This window comes from Lethenteron reissneri, chromosome 3 (genome assembly GCF_015708825.2).
Source record: "Lethenteron reissneri isolate LAM-NWPU_2019-01 chromosome 3, ASM1570882v1, whole genome shotgun sequence".
NCBI lineage: Eukaryota > Metazoa > Chordata > Hyperoartia > Petromyzontiformes > Petromyzontidae > Lethenteron > Lethenteron reissneri.
In genome coordinates, this window is record NC_083781.1 from 1,224,199 (window position 1) to 1,242,940 (window position 18,742).

At 59.2% G+C, this 18,742-nt stretch overlaps 1 protein-coding gene across 1 annotated transcript in view; it reads right to left on the bottom strand.

Annotated features, from left to right (window-relative positions):
- Nucleotides 1–257: 257 nt before the first annotated feature.
- Nucleotides 258–18,742, bottom strand: part of LOC133344946 (SUN domain-containing protein 1-like) — a 61,695-nt gene continuing 43,210 nt past the window's right edge. Inside the window, 18 exon segments of the mRNA XM_061555279.1 lie at nucleotides 258–3,775; nucleotides 4,321–4,413; nucleotides 4,626–4,793; nucleotides 5,944–6,059; nucleotides 6,897–6,981; nucleotides 7,340–7,576; nucleotides 7,862–8,033; nucleotides 9,520–9,584; nucleotides 9,712–9,777; nucleotides 9,941–10,552; nucleotides 10,858–10,958; nucleotides 11,470–11,543; nucleotides 13,669–13,762; nucleotides 15,350–15,460; nucleotides 15,829–16,058; nucleotides 16,060–16,534; nucleotides 17,280–17,507; nucleotides 18,371–18,585. Of these exon segments, the coding sequence (XP_061411263.1) occupies nucleotides 3,656–3,775; nucleotides 4,321–4,413; nucleotides 4,626–4,793; nucleotides 5,944–6,059; nucleotides 6,897–6,981; nucleotides 7,340–7,576; nucleotides 7,862–8,033; nucleotides 9,520–9,584; nucleotides 9,712–9,777; nucleotides 9,941–10,552; nucleotides 10,858–10,958; nucleotides 11,470–11,543; nucleotides 13,669–13,762; nucleotides 15,350–15,460; nucleotides 15,829–16,058; nucleotides 16,060–16,534; nucleotides 17,280–17,507; nucleotides 18,371–18,585 (3,262 nt within the window). The 3' untranslated portion in view covers nucleotides 258–3,655.

An 18,742-nucleotide genomic window follows, 5' to 3' on the forward strand; every position in this document is an offset into this window, starting at 1 on the left:
TCTTCCCCGTCAACACTGCACAAATAATCGCAGTAGCGAGGAGGACACGCAACACTAAACAGGGGCTATTCCACATGCCACTGCATCAATGGCAAGGTCCCTCAAGTGGCAACATTACCGAGCAGCACTCTCATGCAACATGCCTGGAGCTGGAGAGAACCACGGTGGCTAGGAGATGTTCACTACCTCGCCTGGTCTACAGGAGGTCGCCGGTTCGATCCCGACCCCTGCTGCTGCATATTTGGAGTTTGCGTCTCTCTCTCTCTCTCTCCCCCTGGTCGCGTGGATTTTTCTCCGCGTCCTCCGGTTTTACCCTCCACATTTAGAGTCAACATCATGCGTTTAGAGTATTTGGCTGCTATACATTTCCACGTGATGATAATCTACTTCGTTGAGGTTGCATTTGTGGCCAGGTGGCTTCTGAAAAAAAGAGCTATGTAGCTCAGTGGGCCTTACCTGGTCAAATAAAAAAGAGTTTTCGTTTAGTTTAGTGTTTCTGTAACAGCATCCCAAACCCAGTCTCTCGGGAGTTTGTGTAACTGACTGGCATCGTTGTCGTTACGATGTCGGTGAAACTGGGCAGTCACCATGAAGAAGTCAACGTGGACTCCACGTGAAGTGAATAGTTATCAGAGGATAGGCCCTCGAGCCGCCGTTGGAAATTCCACGTCACATGGCGCACGGACCGGTCTGCACCCAACGGAAAATTACATTTTTGACTTCCCACAGTGGCACTCATATTTTCATCAACCCGAGGATCGATGACGGTCTGAGTGAGACAACTCTCCCGGCAACTGCACAGTGAAACGCCGGATCCGAACGCGGAAAATCCCCAACGGCACCGCCAGCAACACCGCGACGACGCTGGCCGAGCGAGGCCCGCGGGGGTTCCGGTTCCAGCCAAAGCTTCAGTGGGGGTGGGGGCTACGGTGGTGCGGTCGTCGTGATCCAATGGAAACTTTCCCAACCCCACCCCGAAATGTCAAAACTTTCTGTACGGACGACTCCAGTGACCGTGGTGCGCAGGGCTCTGAACACCTGTGGAGCAGCGTTTTCCACATTTTACACCAACTCCGAGAGACTCCTTTGGATCACTTCCACAAAACCCGCGACATTCATTCACCTCGGTCGATTGGGGGCAGCCCCAAGGCTTGGGAGGGCGGCTCCCAGCCGGCACTAAAGGTCAAAGGTGAACCGTGCCTGTGGTTCATTCTTTTTTTCCCACTACCCACCCTCTCTCTCGCTCGCCCCGCAAACCTGCCGAGCGGAGCACGGGAACGTAGCTGTTAAAAACGGCTCCGAGAGAACTTGATTGAGGGAACACCTGGCTCAGGCAGCAGCGGTTTTTGTTTTTACGAGAACAGCTTCTGAGAACGTCCGCTTCACTCCACAATTAAAACCGCCGGAACTTTGCGAAACGCGGCAAGCGGCCAGTGGCACGCCGATGGCTTCCCGCACCAAAGCGGCCGTGCTGAGAGCGAGCACGGCGAGCCAACGCGCGGCGGGGCCATGTGACCTGGCGCACGACCCGTTGGCGCGTGGTGTCAGATTCTGAGCTCTCCGTTTTTCACACCTCCTCCGTGACACCTCAATGGGGACCCGGTTTTAGTCGGAACGTCGGAACGGTCCAAGTTTCCCTCGTGGTCAACAAGCGGTCATGTTTGCTGGCCGTTACAAGCTTCCGCTAAAACGCGCGTTGTCAACACCTTGTCTAATATTGGATTTCGGTGCCACGGTGGTAAGATGTTTCATCTGCCTCGCTTGGTATACAGCAGGTGGTGGGTTCAATTCAGACCCTGACACCTGTTTATTTGGAGTTTTCCTCTGCTAATTCATTTCTGTTTTCACACCCATGAGTGTGCAAAAATATTAAGTCACAAGACATCTGGAACACTCTGTAGATCGGCCCGAATGGGCACCTAGTATACAGGAGGTCGTTGATCCATTCCAACCTTGATCCTTGTGTGAACATTATCTCCCCATGGCCACGTGGATTTTTCTCTGGGTCCTCCGGTTTTTCCCCTCCACATTTAGAATCAACACGCATTCATATTATTTGGCTGATAGAAATATCCACATAAGCTGCTTAGTTGAGCAATCACAATTATTTGTGGCCAGGTTGCTTCTGAAAAATAACTAGTTGGCTCAGTGGGCTTTACCTGGTAAAGCAAAAATAATAACGCGATCTAAACCCAAAAACGTTGATTATGAACAAAAATAATAGTTTCGTTGAAAATGTGGGTTCCACTGCCGGACACTCGCTGGCCTTCCCCCCCACCCCCCTCACGCATGCGGCGACTCGTAAGAAGATTCATCCGGTCTCTGGCGGAAACGCCGTGAGCTCGACACGTGACGAAGCCCAGCGAGATGACGACCAAAGCGGGCGGGATATTTACATGAAGGGGGGGGAGAACGAATGACAATTCCGACGGGAGTGGGTGATAAACCGATACAAGGAGAACCACAGGTTTAGCGTCGTTGCGCTTGGAAATGCGAATGAGCACGGCGGCGAAGAGGGGGGGGGGGGGGGCGCAGACTGGGGGGTGCGAAATTAACGTCGCAGAAAAACCAAAAACAACCAGAGCAAGCGTCCTTGAGGCGCGGCCCGACGACACCGCGGCAGCGTCGGAGATTACAATAAAAATACAAAACAACAACAAATCGATTCAGCGACAGCATGTTAATATATTATAACTTTTTGTTTGTTTGTTATAATCGTTTCCCTACACAGCGCTGCGCGGTTTAGCGTTCCGGGCACAATGTACAAAGCGGTGGCAGTGATGTATGTACAACGGACTCAACCCCGTGGCGTTGCAGACGGATTGGCGCTACGTTTGCAAAATTACGTCTTCTTCCTTATTTTTCTATTTTTTTTTCTTTTATACACACGTATGTATCATCGTAAAAAAAAATCCTTAAAACTTTGCCAAAAATCGCAAAGCTTATAAAAACGTGAATTTCTGTGCCGTTTTGACTCTTCCCACGTGTGACATTCATTGTAGTCTGGCCCACCCCTCCCCCACTTCCCCCCCACAAACCTCCCTCAGTTTTGGGTGATGCCGTGTACAATAAAGATTTTCACGAACGCGTTTTACATTTTTCTTAACGAAATTCTCTTTTTTCCGTCTCGACGTTGGCGCCACGGCCGCGTCGGAGCGAGGGAAACGCGGCCTCCGGCGGCAGCCCAACAACGCATTTCGTCGCGAGGCTTTAAAAAAAAAATCTGTCCGATTGCTTTTTGGCAGAACAACAACAGAAGGAAAAGAAAAAAAACAAAGAGGGCCTTCGAAATTATTTATGGAGGCGCGCGAAAACGACCGCGAGACCACAACGGGACGAGCGACGCCGCGAACACAAAATGAACAAAAAACCCCGAAGGCCTTCGCGACGGCCTTCGCGACGGCCTTCGCCAACTTTGAGGACGGCCAAACACGCCGCTCGGGTAGCCGCTACGAACGCCCCCCGGGTAAGAAAAGAAACGTGGCGGCGGTTCCCGCAAAACTTTCATCATCCGAATTTAAGTTTGGGTGGTCGCTGCGCACTGGCACACGGGGTCGGCGCGTCGCGTCCTCGTCGCGCCCTACCGGTGCAGGCCGGTGCGGCGGGTGGGTGGGGTGGCAGGGCGGGGGGGGGCGGCGGGGGGGGGGTGGCGGCCTCAGTGCGGCGCGAGGCGGCCGTGCACGCGGAAGCGGTAGAGGCACGTGTACTCCGGGTGGCCCCAGTTGCTGAACACGCGCAGCTCCACGATGCGGAACGTCGTGTCGCCCATCTCCTCCTGCCGGGCGGAGAGACAGCGACGGTGATCGCGGGAGGGGGGAGGGGGGGGAGTGGCGCGGTGAAGACGGCGCGGCAGTGCCGGGCTTGAGGGGCCAGCGCCCCCTACAGGCCGGTCGGTGGCGCGAGACTCGAGAAGTGGACTTTGAGGTGGCTGCGTGGGCTCAGGGAAACAATGCCCCCTCCCCCCCCATTATCCCCCCCACCACCACCAACCACTCCGCCTCACCCGTCCATCCCTGTCAATTTGGGAAAACTTCGCCAATTACACCGCGGCACTTTTGTTAACGTTTCCAACTCGGTTTGCAAGCGTTCTCGGCAGCAGCTCTGTCTGTAGCGAGGGTGGCAGTGGGCACATTTCCCGTCACGTGGATCCAACGCCAGCGGAGCTGGATTGTAATGTCGCATTGCTGCCAGGGGTAGGGAAAAAAAAAAAATCGCTCGATTGAAACCCGGCCAATTGCACGCACGCGTGAAAGCATCCCAAGATCCGCGCGTACGCGGGACGTCCCGTCTCGTTTCTCGATCTCCGAGACGGCCGCTCACCTGCACGGGGAAGGTCTGGATGGCCTCCCCGTCCTGGTCGTAGTTGTAGCGTCCCAGCATCAGCCCCTCCTCCTGGTCCTCGCTCTCCAGGCCCTGGCGGCAACAACAGCAGCGGCGCGCGTTACACAGCGATTGCCGCCGAAGTGTGACGCGCGCGTGGAGGGGCGTCACATTGACGTGCGCGTGGGAGCCGCGGGTAGCGGAACGGTGAGCGACCGAGCGGTGAATGCGAGTGGCGATTGAGCAGTGAGTGAGGAATGCGCGAGTTGGCGAGCGGAGCGCTCCGTCTCGGCGCGGGGACGTACGTAGACGGCGAAGTCGCGCGGCGCGCTGCTCACGGCGCCGGTCGGGGAGAGGGAGCGCGGCACGTGCTCGAGCGAAAACGCCGTGGGGCGGATCGTGGCCGACAGCTGCACCACCACGTAGCCGTACGTGCCGCGGAACGGCCAGCAGTTCCCCGGGTTCACGTCCGGCTGGGGGAGTGCGCACCGCAGAGACGGAGAGACAAGAAGAGAAGGGGGGGGGGGGGAATGTTACATCAACCCTTTCCCGTTCCAATGATGACGTCGTGTACGTCATCGTGCGGGAGGGCGTGCGTCACAGTTTGGCGCCAGCTATCGAAGAGTGCGGATCGGATCACGCGAGCGGCGAGGGGGGGGGGTGCGGGCGAGCACAGCAGCAACAGTAGCCCAGGGCCGTGGGTGTCGCTGTCTCTCTCACGGCACGCGACGATCCACCCGGGCTCCCCCAGCACCCCCCCTTCCCAGCCAGGGCGACCTGAGACTGTTCCCACGATTCGAGGTCGCGAGTCCAGTCAAGGATCGGTGCTCGTTTGTGCTGCCCTTCTCACACGCCCGCGCGCCTCTCTCATTTCTAACTATTTATTGATTTTATTTTACCAGGTTAGGCCCACTGAGGCCATACAGCTCTTTTTCAGAAGCGGCCTGGCCACAAATGACAGCTCAACGAAGTGGCTTATCATCATGTGGTAATTTATAGCAGCCAAATACTCTAAACACGTGATGTTGAGTCTAAATGTGGAGGGAAAAACCGGAGAAAAACACCGCAAATATACATCAGGCATCGTCAGGGTCGGGATCGAACCCACGACCTCCTGCATACCAGCCGAGGTGGTTCACATCTCTCCACCGTGGCACCCTGTAACGTCTGGCACGTTACGCCGCGTTGGTCTCCACGTGCAAATCGGGATATCGTTTGTGTCAATCGCCAGAGAAGCGTTCTCACGTGCGCCGTTCAACTCGCGCATCATGAACGCAGGGCTCCATTTTTTTTTTTTCGCTCATCGTCCACGCTCGTCCGCCCGGGAGAGCTTCAGGACTCTTTACAGGAGGTTCCTGCCAAGTGTTCGCAGTAAGGGGACGATGTTGCTGCTGCTGAAGCTCCTGCTGCCGTGTGCGATCCCAATTGAGTGTTTTGCAGTTGTTTTTTTTGTAGCATTGCGGTGTGGTTTGGCAGGCACCGGTTTACATTGTGTGTTTAAAACCCAGAGGATGCCCGTGCAGAACTGGGCGAGACCTTACAAACGCCATACAGGAAGGCGCCCGAGCCCGGGAATCGAACCCGGGACCTTCGTGCTGCGAGGCGCGAGCGTCACCGTCGCACCTGGATGATGACGCGCGGCGACTGCGACAGGTGCCAGATGGGGAGGCCGAAGAAGCTGACCATGGCCGTCTTGGTCTCGTACGTCTCTGTGCAGCGAGTGCTCAGGATGCTGCCGCCTGCGCGGACACACGCAGACGGGAGAGACGTGAACACGCAGAGACAAGCGGAGAGAGAGACACGGACATGCAGAGACACACAGAGACGGACACGCAGAAAGAGAGACGTGGACACACGGAGACATGCAGAAAGGGCACGCGGACACACGGAGAGACACACACACAGAGAGGTACAGACACAGGCAGACTTGCGCAGACATGCAATGAGTGAAAGGGATAGAACATTGAGAGACACAGACATCGGGATGCAAGTCAGAGGCAACACAGACGTGGGACTCGCGACCGCACGCGACACGCGGTGAACTTGGACCACGACAAAGCACGGACGAACAGGAGGTGGGGACGGTGGTTCGGGGGGGTCTCAGGGCACCGCGCCTTCAACACCCAAGACCTGGGTTGAAATCCGAGTGACAATCGGTACCTGAACAGAATCTCTCTCACATGCCTTATGTAGAGTAACCATTAGAGATTCAAGACATAGATCCCCCGTACAGCCTGTAACAGACTGTTGGGGCAAGTGCTCTTAGCGAGCAGCTACGGGGGCTGGCACGGCACACGAGGGGGTGGGTGGCCACACTCGGCCGCCTTTGTCTCCCAAGCGGCGATGTTTACACATCGCGCCAGGTACCTATTTGAGGCCGAGCCGATCGAGGGGAGGCCAGGAACCGGTTCAAATAATCGTCAATGGTGTTGGTGACCGTGAGCAGGGCGCTACCACCCCGCCAGCTTGGGTGGTAGCACCCACACGGTTTGCGGTTGCTAGGCGCAGTCGCACACGAGGGGAGTGCGACTGGAATCAGGTTTGGCGAAGGTGGCGTGGAGCAGGCGGAGCCGTACCGGCCGACTCGAGGGCGTAGTCCACCTGGCCGATGCGGTCCGCGCTGTACAGCCGCAGCGCGTCCTGCACGATGTGCTGCACACGCTGCACGGGGACCCACGGGGACACAGGGGGACACGCGGGGACGTACGTCACTTTGCCTGCTCTAGAATACGGGGGCTCAGCTCTGTAATTGCTGTAGTTATGGACTTTACTTATTTGAGTTATTTATCCATTTTTTGTGATTCGCTTACCTTTCCTACACTTTGCACACCTATCGTGTGTTTGTTGCTGTAGCTTTCTGACCCGCCCCCTACTGGACATCTGTGAAAAGGAGCTTCACAGCTCATCGGATTCCTCCGTGACAAATACAGACTCTGATTCTGATCATCGCCGTAGGCGAGACCGGTGCACGGCCGCGGGGGCGAACATTCGCTTGGCACCCTGCGCCGGCTCGGCTCACCTCCTCCGAGACGCCATCGGCAGCGCCGCCGCGAATCCCCGCGGTGACGGTGGCGCCCGCGGCAACGACCGTGTCAGCTGCGTGATCGCGCACCGCCTTGCCCAGCTGGTCGTGTCGCACGAAGCGCTCGCTCAGCCAGCGCAGCAGCGCCGCCCGCGTCTCGCCGGCCTCGCCTTCGCCTTTGCCGTCTCCGCCGGCCAGCAGCGCCAGCAGGGACGCCTCCACGCCCGCGCGGACCTGGCCCGCGACGGCGAAAAAGAGACGAGAACGAGCGACGGACAATTCGCAAAGCGAAGCGAGAGGCGGCCCCCACGTGGGGCCCCGGGGGGGTCCACGGCGCCGTGATCTCCTCACGGGCCCCCCGCTGCCAGCACGGGGAGATCCACGACGGCGTCAGTGGATGCGGTGTGACGCGGTGTGACGCGGTGAGGCGCCGTGTGACGCGGTGTGACGCGGTGTGACGCGGTGTGACGTCGTGCGACGCCGTGCGACGCCGTGTGACGCGCTCGTGGCGACGCGCACCGTGCGTTCCGTTGCGCCGGCAGCGTCTCCGCAGCAGCGCTCGGTGGCGGCGGCGATGCCGTCGGTGACGCGGCCGCTCAGGGCCTCGAGCCGCGACTCCAGGCGGGCCACGTCCACCTCGAGGCGCGCCAGGGCCTCCGACAGGCGGCGGCGGCCGGCACCCTCGTCCCACCTGGGGGCGGCAACGCAAACGACGTCGCCGTGAAGTCGCGCCGGCGGCGGCGGGGTCGCAAACGCCTCCGCGCGGTCACCTGGAAAACCGCGGTGGAGTAAGAGGCAGACTACGTGCACTAGAAGGCCTCCGTTGTCCTGCTCTGCACGCGTGACGTAATTTGTTCGCGATCGCTGGTTACTCTTGGAAACCGCACTGTGCACCATCAATGAGTTTAAAAAGGTATTTTATATCGTTCTAGGTTACCATGTGGAATTTCTTTTTATCGTTATTTTATATTGGCAGATTCATACGTGATTATTTACCGATGACTCTCACGCTTGATATAATTTCACACATTTATAAAATCACCTCACGTACCCCCCAGGGGTCCCCGTTACCCCCGGCTGAGAACCACTGGACTGGAGGAGGGCACCAACCTGCACCTCGACATCACCGCGGCTCAAGGAGCACCGGGACAAATTGACCACACGTGGGCCTCTTACCCCATCCTTGCCGAGACAGTTAGGCGTCGTTTCGGGTAACGGTCCTTCTCAATGGCAACGGGATGAACCTGGCAACAGGATTTCCATGTTGGCGCCCCAGCACGTGCCTTGCGATGAAGCATCGTTGGGACATTGGCAAAATTTTGCGGGGATTGTTCCGAATCTAATTTCTATGGAATGAAATCACAACATCGGCAATCTGTCTTAGCCGTAAAACACAAAGCAGCTCCGACGAGGAGTTCCCTCTGCTCAGGTGTGCGCACAAGTGAACTGTGGGTAGGCGGGGCGGGGGGGAGGGTCCTGCGATGTTATAAGTGTCTAAGGCGGGAACGCTTCAGTGCCTGTCAAGAGTTGCCCTCTCGCCCTCTCTCTCCGCAGACGTTCCCACGAAGGGACTCGCCGACTGCGATGACCAAACTAAAAATCCGCCACGCCAACACCAACGAGCCGGCGCTCCTCTCCACTGGCGCTGCTCAGGGAGTCGTCAGACACTTTCCACAATCCTAAGGCAAGCCACCACGGGGTCTCTCCGTGAGACAGCCACTGTGGTACTTATATTCTATCTTCCCCAGAGGGATGATGGGGCTAAAGGTTTGACCCCATGACCTTATGTAATTGCGAGCCGAGCCTTGGCGTCTGTGTACACATGCCGATGTGTTCTTGTTATAACGACATAAAAATAACTAGGCTCATATGCTCAGCAAGGTCCCACGCAAATCTATTTAAACAATTTTTTAAATTAAACAATTTTTTTTTTTACCAGGTAAGGTCCACTGAGCAATGTAGCTCTTTTAAAGAAGCAACCTGTAAATGTAAAGCAGCCAAATACTTGATGTTGATTCTAAATATGGAGGGGGAAAAAGCGGAGGACCCTAGCAGGCGTCAGGGTCAAACCCACGCCCGCCTGTAAACCGTGGTGATGAAATCTGCCGGAATTGCCCCCAATTGGAGCATCGCGTCGCCGGTGAGACCACGACGCGCCGCTCCCGGCTCATCCGCACCTTTCGTTGTCTTGGCTCCCGTTCCTTTTCCAGTCCTGGAGCTGAATCTGCACCTTCTGAATTTCCTGTCGGCACACAGAGCAGAGGACCGCCCGGTGAGGTTCCGCCGTTCGCCGTCGCCGCTTCCCAGTCGCCCCGCTCAACCCGACGGCAAAAGCCCGGCAAACCCGCGCGGTGGTCCTGGCGACTCACCAAGACGCTGCCCTCGATGCTGCTCAGCAGCCTTGTCACCTCCGAGTCTCGCTGCTCCACGCGAGTCTGAAACAAAAAGAAGCGCGTGTGCCGTGCGTCAACGACCGCAGCTCGGTACCCAAATCGACGGGCGCGCCGAGTCCACCGTAGCCGCGACGCCCGGTGTACGAAGCCCGATTCACGCGCGCTTGTAACCGCGAGGCCGCAGTCTCCGCCGCCGCCCGCTCACCCCGAGGCTGCCGATGCCGTCGCGGTTCTGCCGGACGTCCGCGAGCAACGCGGCCAGGCTGCCCCCGACTCGCTCGTCCACCTTCGCGAGCAGCTCCTCCTCGCTCGCCCGCCTCGCCTCCTCGGCCCGCTCCCCTGCGGTGGCACCGGCGTCTCGGGAGCGCGCCGCCTCCCCGTCGGCCGACAGCGCGCTCACTTGCCGCCCCAGCAGCTGAATCCTGAGCCGCTGCCTCTCCGCCTCGTCCGTCTGCGCCGCCAGCGCCTTGGCCAAGCGCTTAATGTGATCGTCCAGGTGCCGGTACCGATGCTCCTCCGCCAACGCCGCGGCCGCCAGCGCCGCCGCAGCCGCCGCCCTGCCCTGCTCGCCGCCCGTCTCCGCCGCGGCCGCCGCCTGCCGCTGCTCGGCGCGCAGGTCGAGGATGAGCCGCACGGCCTCCTGGATGCTCTCGTGCTGATCGGCTGCCGACGCTCGAAGCAACAGCAGCTCCCTCTCGAGGCGATCGATCCGGAGCGCGTGCTGCGTGCTGGCGCCGGGCGGCGCCGCGGGGTGCCTGTCGGTGGCAGTGGCGCCACCGTCCGGCGTCCCCACAGAAGTCGAGGGTGCAAGCACGGCCTAGGAGGAACAGCGACACGAGCGGCACGAGCGGCACGCGAGAGCACGACGTCGGTGAGACGGCACGGTGAGACGGCGTGGTGAGACAATACAGAAAAGCCGAAGTGAAAATTACAAATTGAATCCGTCTGGATATCTAAATGCAACTCGCGCAACGCCGAACACGCTCAACGCCGCAAGCCCAAAGCGACACGACGCAGACACGGAGACGCGGGGTGGGGGGGCAGCACGGCGGAGCAACGCGATGCGCGGCGGCGGACGCGAGGAGCGGAGAACGACGTGGCAAGACGGCGCTTCACGGGTACCTTCTGCTCGTGCGTCGGGGGGGGCAGCACGGGCAGCACGGCGCCTGTGGGGCCCGCGCTGGGCAGCAGCGACCCCAGCGCCGCCCAGCACCACCAGCCGCCTGCTCAACGACAACGGCGCAAACTTCACAGGCTGCAGGCATTCGCGACCAGCATTCGTGATTGGGTTTATGCGGTAGATCGCATTAAAAAAATTATACTTTCATTTTATCTTAGCATGTACTTTGATTACATATGAGGGGACCAAATCCCATACAGAGCCACTGCCAAGAAAATGAAAACCCGTTGACCAAGCAAAATCAACAAATGATGATGATGCACAGCGAGGCGCCTTGCAGCGGCGCTCTGTTGAACGGCGTCACATGAACGTGATTTACGGTCGCGTTATTTATTTGTACGACGTTAATATTCCCAGCCGCCACTCCGCAACGCCAGAAGCATCGGGCGCGACGCTCATTTAGACACAGTGGGCGCTGCTATGCGGGCGGGCGCCACCGACTCGAATCCACGCGGAGTCGGTCCGTGCAGTCGGCGCGGTCAGCGGCGATGGACACGCGACAGCACCGGCCATCGTGCGGGCGTCACGAGGGCATCGCGACGGCGCGAGCGTACCGTAGAAGAGCAGCAGGGGCAGGAGCAGCAGCAGTAGCAGCAACAGGAGGCCGAGCAGGTGCCTACGGTAGTGCCTACAAGGGGGGAGGGGAGGAGGAGTGGTGGGGTTGAGCCTCGCGTTGGGACCGTCTGCACGCCTGGCCACTGCTGCCACATCATCGGTGGCGATTGAGAGAAGGGGGCTTCAACCGGCACTTGACTTAAAGAGATGTACCAAATTAGAACGTTACTCTGAAATTCATATTCTTGGGTCTTTCGGTAAAGTCACGTAGATAGGTTCAAAGAAAACAACAAAATAACAAAAAAACGATGACGTTTCGATCGCAACGCAAGCAATCACTTTAAGTCAAGATCTACTTTGAAATTGCTTAATTGAGAGGCCACATGGCAGCAGCGGCGGCGGTCATCGGCCCTCCTCTCCGCGCGCAGACGCATCGCCGCTTCCAGGCCAGGTGCTGAGCCACGCTGCCTTGTGGCCATGGGGTCAGTCGTCATTGGGGGCGCCCATTTCCCACGTGCGAGATGATGAGATCATCTATGAACGCACAACTCATCATTGTCATCATTGTCGCCAACGAGCCGTCATTATTTTTAGTTACATTATTATTGCGACTGTGATCGCAACGTTTGTCTGAATGGCAATTTCGGTCAGAAGCGCTTCACTCGCGATCGGGACGGTGTGAGTTTGAATCCCGGTCAATGGTAGACTTGGCCCATCATCATCGTCAACATCGTCATCATCATCATCATCGGTTTGGTGTTGATAAAAGAAATGGCTGATAATGATCAATATTATTGTCCTTATCATTGCAAGTGTTAACGAATCGAACTCCGGAAGGGCAGATTCGTGGCATGGTGCGTCACCGCTCCGCAACGATCCACGGGGAAAACAACGTCAGGAATATTCCCACGGGACGGAGGTTGGAATGCGGCCGTGCAGCGGGGCCCTTATTCCAGGTAGCTCGACTCTGAAATTAAATCTTACAACTCATTTGTATGCGAGGCCTCAATTCAGAGTTGGACTTGGATTGACGCACGGCTTGCAGAGTTTTGCGTCGCAAAGCACTCTGGCAGGACGCTCGGCAGCGGAGAGTGACGCACGTGGTGTCGTTGTGTTTATGCCGTGTCGTTGTGCCGCTGTGTGGTGTCGTTGTGCCGTTGCGTTGTGACGCTGTGTGGTGTCGTTGTGACGCTGTGTGGTGTCGTTGTGTTTACGCTGTGTCGTTGTGCCGTTGTGTTGTGACGCTGTGTGGTGTCGTTGTGACGCTGTGTGGTGTCGTTGTGTTTACGCTGTGTGGTTGTGCCGTTGTGTTGTGACGCTGTGTGGTGTCGTTGTGCCGTGACGCTGTGTGGTGTCGTTGTGACGCTGTGTGGTGTCATTGTGACGCTGTGTGGTGTCGTTGTGTTATGACGCTGTGTGGTGTCGTTGTGACGCTGTGTGGTGTCGTTGTGACGCTGTGTGGTGTCGTTGTGACGCTGTGTGGTGTCGTTGTGACGCTGTGTTATGACGCTGTGTGGTGCCGTGTTGTGACGCTGTGTGGTGTCGTTGTGACGCTGTGTGGTGTCGTTGTGACGCTGTGTGGTGTCGTTGTGTTGTGACGCTGTGTGGTGTCGTTGTGTTGTGACGCTGTGTGGTGTCGTTGTGACGCTGTGTGGTGTCGTGTTGCTGTGTTATGATGCTGTGTGGTGTCGTTGTGACGCTGTGTGGTGTCGTTGTGTCGTTGTGTTATGACGCTGTGTGGTGTCGTTGTGTTGTGACGCTGTGTGGTGTCGTTGTGTCGTTGTGTTATGACGCTGTGTGGTGTCGTTGTGACGCTGTGTGGTGTCGTTGTGTCGTTGTGTTATGACGCTGTGTGGTGTCGTTGTGTTGTGACGCTGTGTGGTGTCGTTGTGTCGTTGTGTGGTGTCGTTGTGTCGTGACGCTGTGTGGTGTCGTTGTGACGCTGTGTGGTGTCGTTGTGTCGTTGTGTTATGACGCTGTGTGGTGTCGTTGTGTTGTGACGCTGTGTGGTGTCGTTGTGTTATGACGCTGTGTGGTGTCGTTGTGACGCTGTGTGGTGTCGTTGTGTTATGACGCTGTGTGGTGTCGTTGTGTTGTGACGCTGTGTGGTGTCGTTGTGACGCTGTGTGGTGTCGTTGTGTCGTGACGCTGTGTGGTGTCATTGTGTCGTGTTGTTGTCGTGCGGAGGGAACCGCCACCTGGTGAGCAGGAAGACGTTGAGCAGCGACACGAGCGTCACCAGCTGGTACCACCCAGTGCCGAGCCACCAGAAGAGGGCAGACACGCAGCGCCCTGAGACACACGCACACACGCCCATGTGCACACACGCCCACACACACACACGCGCCCACACCGCCTTAAATAGACGCACACACACAAATGCCTTGCACAGACAGCGCAAAAAACAAAGACAAAGATCTGCTGTAAAGCATTAACAGACTGTTGGGGCAAATGCGGTTAGCGAGCACCGATGAAGGCTGGCACGGCACACGAAGATGCCCAGCACCAAGCCCGACCGCCTTTGTCTCCCCAGTAGCAATGTTTTTAAACACCAGGTACTCAGCCGACCAAGGAGAGGCCCAGGACCTGTTCAGATAATCGTCACCGGTGTTGGCCGCGAGCGGGAACGGACTTGAGTCGCCGGGTTCGGAGCGCAGCGTAGCGCCAACCGCTACACTGCCGCTCCCCAGTGCAGGGCACAGTGACGCGCGCACACAACGAGCGGACAGGGAGAGTGGGTGGGGGGGGGGTGGTGGGGTTCGTCCACTCGCGCCCTCGTTTACGCAGGAGGCGAATCCGACAAATCGTCCCGCGCTGCCACGATCCGGGCCTGGTTTTGCCGCACGGCGCCCAATGCTGAGAGAAACGACGCCGGAACCCTCGGCGGCGCGATTACGGCGCCAACCCCGCCCCTGCCGCCGCTGCCGGGATCGCAAACGGCGGAAACGGCACGGCCGCAGCCGTTAAGGCGACGAGGAACTAATTAGGAAACGACCGGCATGAGGAAGGAGGGGGTGGGGCCGCTCGCGCCGCGCCAGCGACCGCCATCGGCTCTCCGCCAGAGCACGCCGCCACGCGTCACGACAAGCCCGGCAGAGGAACAAAACAGAAACTCCGTCGCGAGGGCGCGCCAACCCCTTCCTCTAGACACACACACACAAAGTTGGCACCGGCGCCAGCCACCGCCGCACGGAAGCGGCCGCCACTGCCGCCGCCGACGGTTGCGTGCGGTGTGGGAGACCGCCTCCTTCGTCAATCCGCCACTGCACAAAGGCCTCCCCCCCCCCCCCCCGTGCTGTGTCTGTTGTATGGGGGTTGTTCGACCATACTTCACCACGTGGATCGGTAAAGGGCGGGGGGCCGGCCTACAACTGGATTAGATGGAAATTCGATGGGTTCAGTGCACAGCTCAGCTAACTGCCACGCCACCGCTCCACCCAACGATCGTTTTGCCAGAGCGGCGATTGTGTCTCCTGTCGAGGAAACCAACCAGCGTCTGGGCATCCCTGCCTGAGCCAGCGCTCTTACGCCAAACGACACCCCAGTTGCTTATATATTGATTTTCACCTAATTTTTCTACATATGGGGATAAACATCGACAACAAGTTTACAATGTGTGTGTGTGTATGTTGAACGCACATACATTGTACATACATTGTATGTACAATGTATGTACACTGTAAATACATTGTACATACATTGCACATTGTATGTACTATGTCTCGACTGTCACTCGCGCGCACCACGCATGACGAACTGCGCGAGCGAGCGCATCGCGGCTCTGTAAAGTGCCTCGGCGCGGCGTGCGCGGCGCGGTGCTGTCGAACCGACCGTGAGCGGTAGCAGGAGGTCGTCGTCGATTTCGTCATCGCGCATTACCTGGACTCGTCAGGAGGCGTCTCACGGAGGACCACGTCCACGACGACGATGCAGCCGCCGCCCCTGACGCCACCGCCGAAGTCGCCTCGCTGCGCTTCTCAATCTCGCAGCCTGAGCGCCACACGCGGAGACACACGGTGACGCGACGGGACGCAGCCGTCACGGCGCTCCACTCGCACGACCTCAACCGCTCGCCACACGGTCAACACCGACCGGGTGGGCCGTCGCACAGCGGCAAAATTCATTGTGGGTATGTGATATAAAGGTAGGCCATTGGCGAAAACGTCGCCTGTTATACGCTTTTCCGCAGCGAGAAATGGGATGATCGTTTTGCTCTCGGTTCGAGGACGACTCAGCCCATCAGCCTTCCTCCACCGTGGCGATCGGGAATTGCCACTGGTGACTCACAGCCAGATGACTTTCGATTGCAAGGAACTTTGCGGAATTAGCAAACACGACGGAATAAAGGAGCTGGGTACCTTCCCCATCGGAAAACTCTGCCAGCGACGCCGCGCCACCCACGCTGCCGCCCACGCTGCCGCTGCCGTAGCCGCCGCCACCGTAGCCACCGCCACCGTAGCCACCGTAGCCGCCGTAGTGCGCGACCCCGGCGTGAAACGTCTCGTGGGCCGAGGACGAGCTCCGCTGCGTCGCCAAGGAACGCGACGACCACCGCTCATCGCGGCCGCCACCGCTCGCCGCCACTGCCGCAGCCGCCACCGCCACCGGCGCCTCCACGGCCGCGCCCGGCTGCTCGTGGTGCACGCAGCGGCCCTGCCACGCCAGCGCCCGCGACCTCAGGGTCATGTAGCGATCGTCCTCCTCGGCGTCTGCGGCGCCGTTGGCGGCGGCGTCGTCGAGTTCGAACGTCGGCGTCGAGCGGGAAGAATCGGTTTCGGCGACGCTGGCGCCGCGTCTTGGTGGTGGTCGTCACCGTGGTGGTGGTCGTCTGGGTCATCTCGGCTCGGGGGATCTTGCCGAACGAGGCGTCGCGGGCGAACGAGGCGTCGTGGGCGAAGGCCGCCGCTTTGCTGGAGTCGTCCGAGTCGGCCTGCGAGACGCCGGCCTCGTCGCTCCAGAGCAGCTGCGCCAGCAGCAGCAGCAGCCACCGCAGCACGGCGCGTCTCGCCCGCGCGGCGCCCTGCGCCACCCACGTAACGGCCCACGTGGCGGTCTCCACCAGGCCTGGCGGAGGTGGGGGGGGGGAGACACGGCAGCAGCGCAACGGCAGACGATGCTGACAAACAAGCCTCTGCCTGAAACAACCAAAGCAGCTGACGGAACTCTTTTACTGCAAGATCCAACTGCGTCTGTCTGGTTCTCGCGCCGAGCTGAATTGGCTTCCGTATTGCGGAACGAACACATTGTAAGGTTGCGCTTATTACACAAAGCGCTTGCCACAAATGAACCACGAAACCTTGCTGTATGTATGTAGAACTTATTTTACACCGTACGTAGCCAACCGTTCTAATCGTCAAGGAGCATAAACCATCACGCGAATTCCGGTCATGCTCACAGCAGCAGATTTTGGCGAGCCATCGAACAAAGACGGTCACCGCATCGCGCGCTTCTGCAGGCGTCTGGAACGCTCTCCCCCTTCCAATGTTAAGAAGCCACTGGAGCTGTGCACTTTGAAATCCTCTCGGTTGAAAACTCATTTCTTTACAGCTGCTTTTTGTGTTTGGTTTGTTGTTCTTCGCCCGCACCTCCAATAACCACGGTTGGATACGTACAACAAGCGAGGCCAATTGTCCCCCGTGTGTGTAATGAGCTCGGGGCCACGCGACAGGAGCAGAAGTTCAACGCGGCTATGGCGGGGAGCCGTCTCTCTCTCTCTTCCTTGAGATTTTCGGCGTCAACCGAGATCCCAGCAAGATGACAGCGAGGCCACGGAGCGGACTCGGGACGCGTCACGCTTTAGCCCGCTCACCTCCGACCCGCTCGCCCCAGGAGTGAGCGGCCCACGTGTTGCCGGAGGAGTAGAGGGAGGAGGAGGATGAGCAGGAGGACTGCTCGTGTGCGTGACGGCCGGAGGAGCCGTAGCCGTTGGTGGGCGTCGCCCGGGCGCCACGCGGCGGGGCGGAGTCCGTCTCCGCCGCCGGCGTCGCCGAGGGCACGGCGCCGTTAGCCAGACTCACCTCCGAGTCCATGGCGCCAGCTGCAGCGGCCAGAGAGAGAGAGCGAGGGAAGGGAGTGTGCCTTCAGGAGTAACTCGAATCTATCGGACGGGAAATGCGAAGCGACGTCGCCCCCTGGAGCCGAAGCTGGCTAGGTCCCTCCTGAAATAACAACGGGGGCCTGGAGACTCGGCGAGCTCCGCCGGGTATAGCGGCGTCGTCAAAATCATTCGCAGGGCGCGGCACAGACACACCGACTGGGCCGGAGGGTCTCCATTCGGGGGGGAGGAGGGGGGATCGAATTGCTTTGTCCAGTTCGAGAGCGAGTGGGCCTGGGGCAGGACACGTCGCCGCAAGAACAAAGGCAGATTCACAGTCGAGGGGATGGGACGCGTCCGAGGGTACGCCCACCGAGCCGAGGAAATGAAGCGAGGAAATCAGCTCGCGAGCATGGCCGCCGGCGTTGCGTCGGGAGCAGAGCCACGACGGACCCCTCCCTCCCCCACCAGTCGCCCACCGTGGAGTCGCACGGCCGCTGCGACATCGCCGCGGAACGCTTTTTGTCAACGCGCGCAAAGCGGCGCTTCCTCCGGGTCGCGAAATCCCATTGAGGCGAAGCGTCACTCCACAAAGTGCCGCTGCGTCCCACAGGGAGTCCCCGGTAGCCCCCCCTCACCCACCCCTACAGGGGGAGTTCGACCTCGCACAAGCCAGCAACCCCATCTGTGACTCGGCACGGGGGGTGAATAAACCGGCAAGCAGAGCCGGCCTCAACGACGACCGTGGCTGTGCGATGTCAACGAACCACGGCTGCGAGTCGCAAACCGCGAAGGTACCGTGGCGCCAACGCCGCATCCCGCGCTCGCGATCGGCCCCCGGGTTCGCTGGCGGCGCCCGCGCTCACCCCGGCTGTGGACGGAGGCGGAGGTCGTCTCCACCTTGGTGTAGGAGGAGGAGGAGAGGTCCGGGAGCGGGGATGAGGAGGCCAGGAGGAGGTCCGGGTGGTTTCCAGCGGAGATGGCGGCGCGGCGCTGTGGGGACCGGCGAGGCGACCCGGCGGCGCCGCCGTCCAGTCGCACGCGCGCCGCGTTCGTCACCGCGGCCGAGCTCCACGCGAACCTGCACCGCCGCGGCGGCCAGAGGTCGTCAGAGGCGGAACGGCTCACCAGGAAATACGATCATCACGCCCACAATCCATCAAAACGCAAGAGGCTATTTTGTGTAAGGCGAGCGACTCAAACGCAGCAAGACGGAGACGACTCGAGACCCTTCCCAT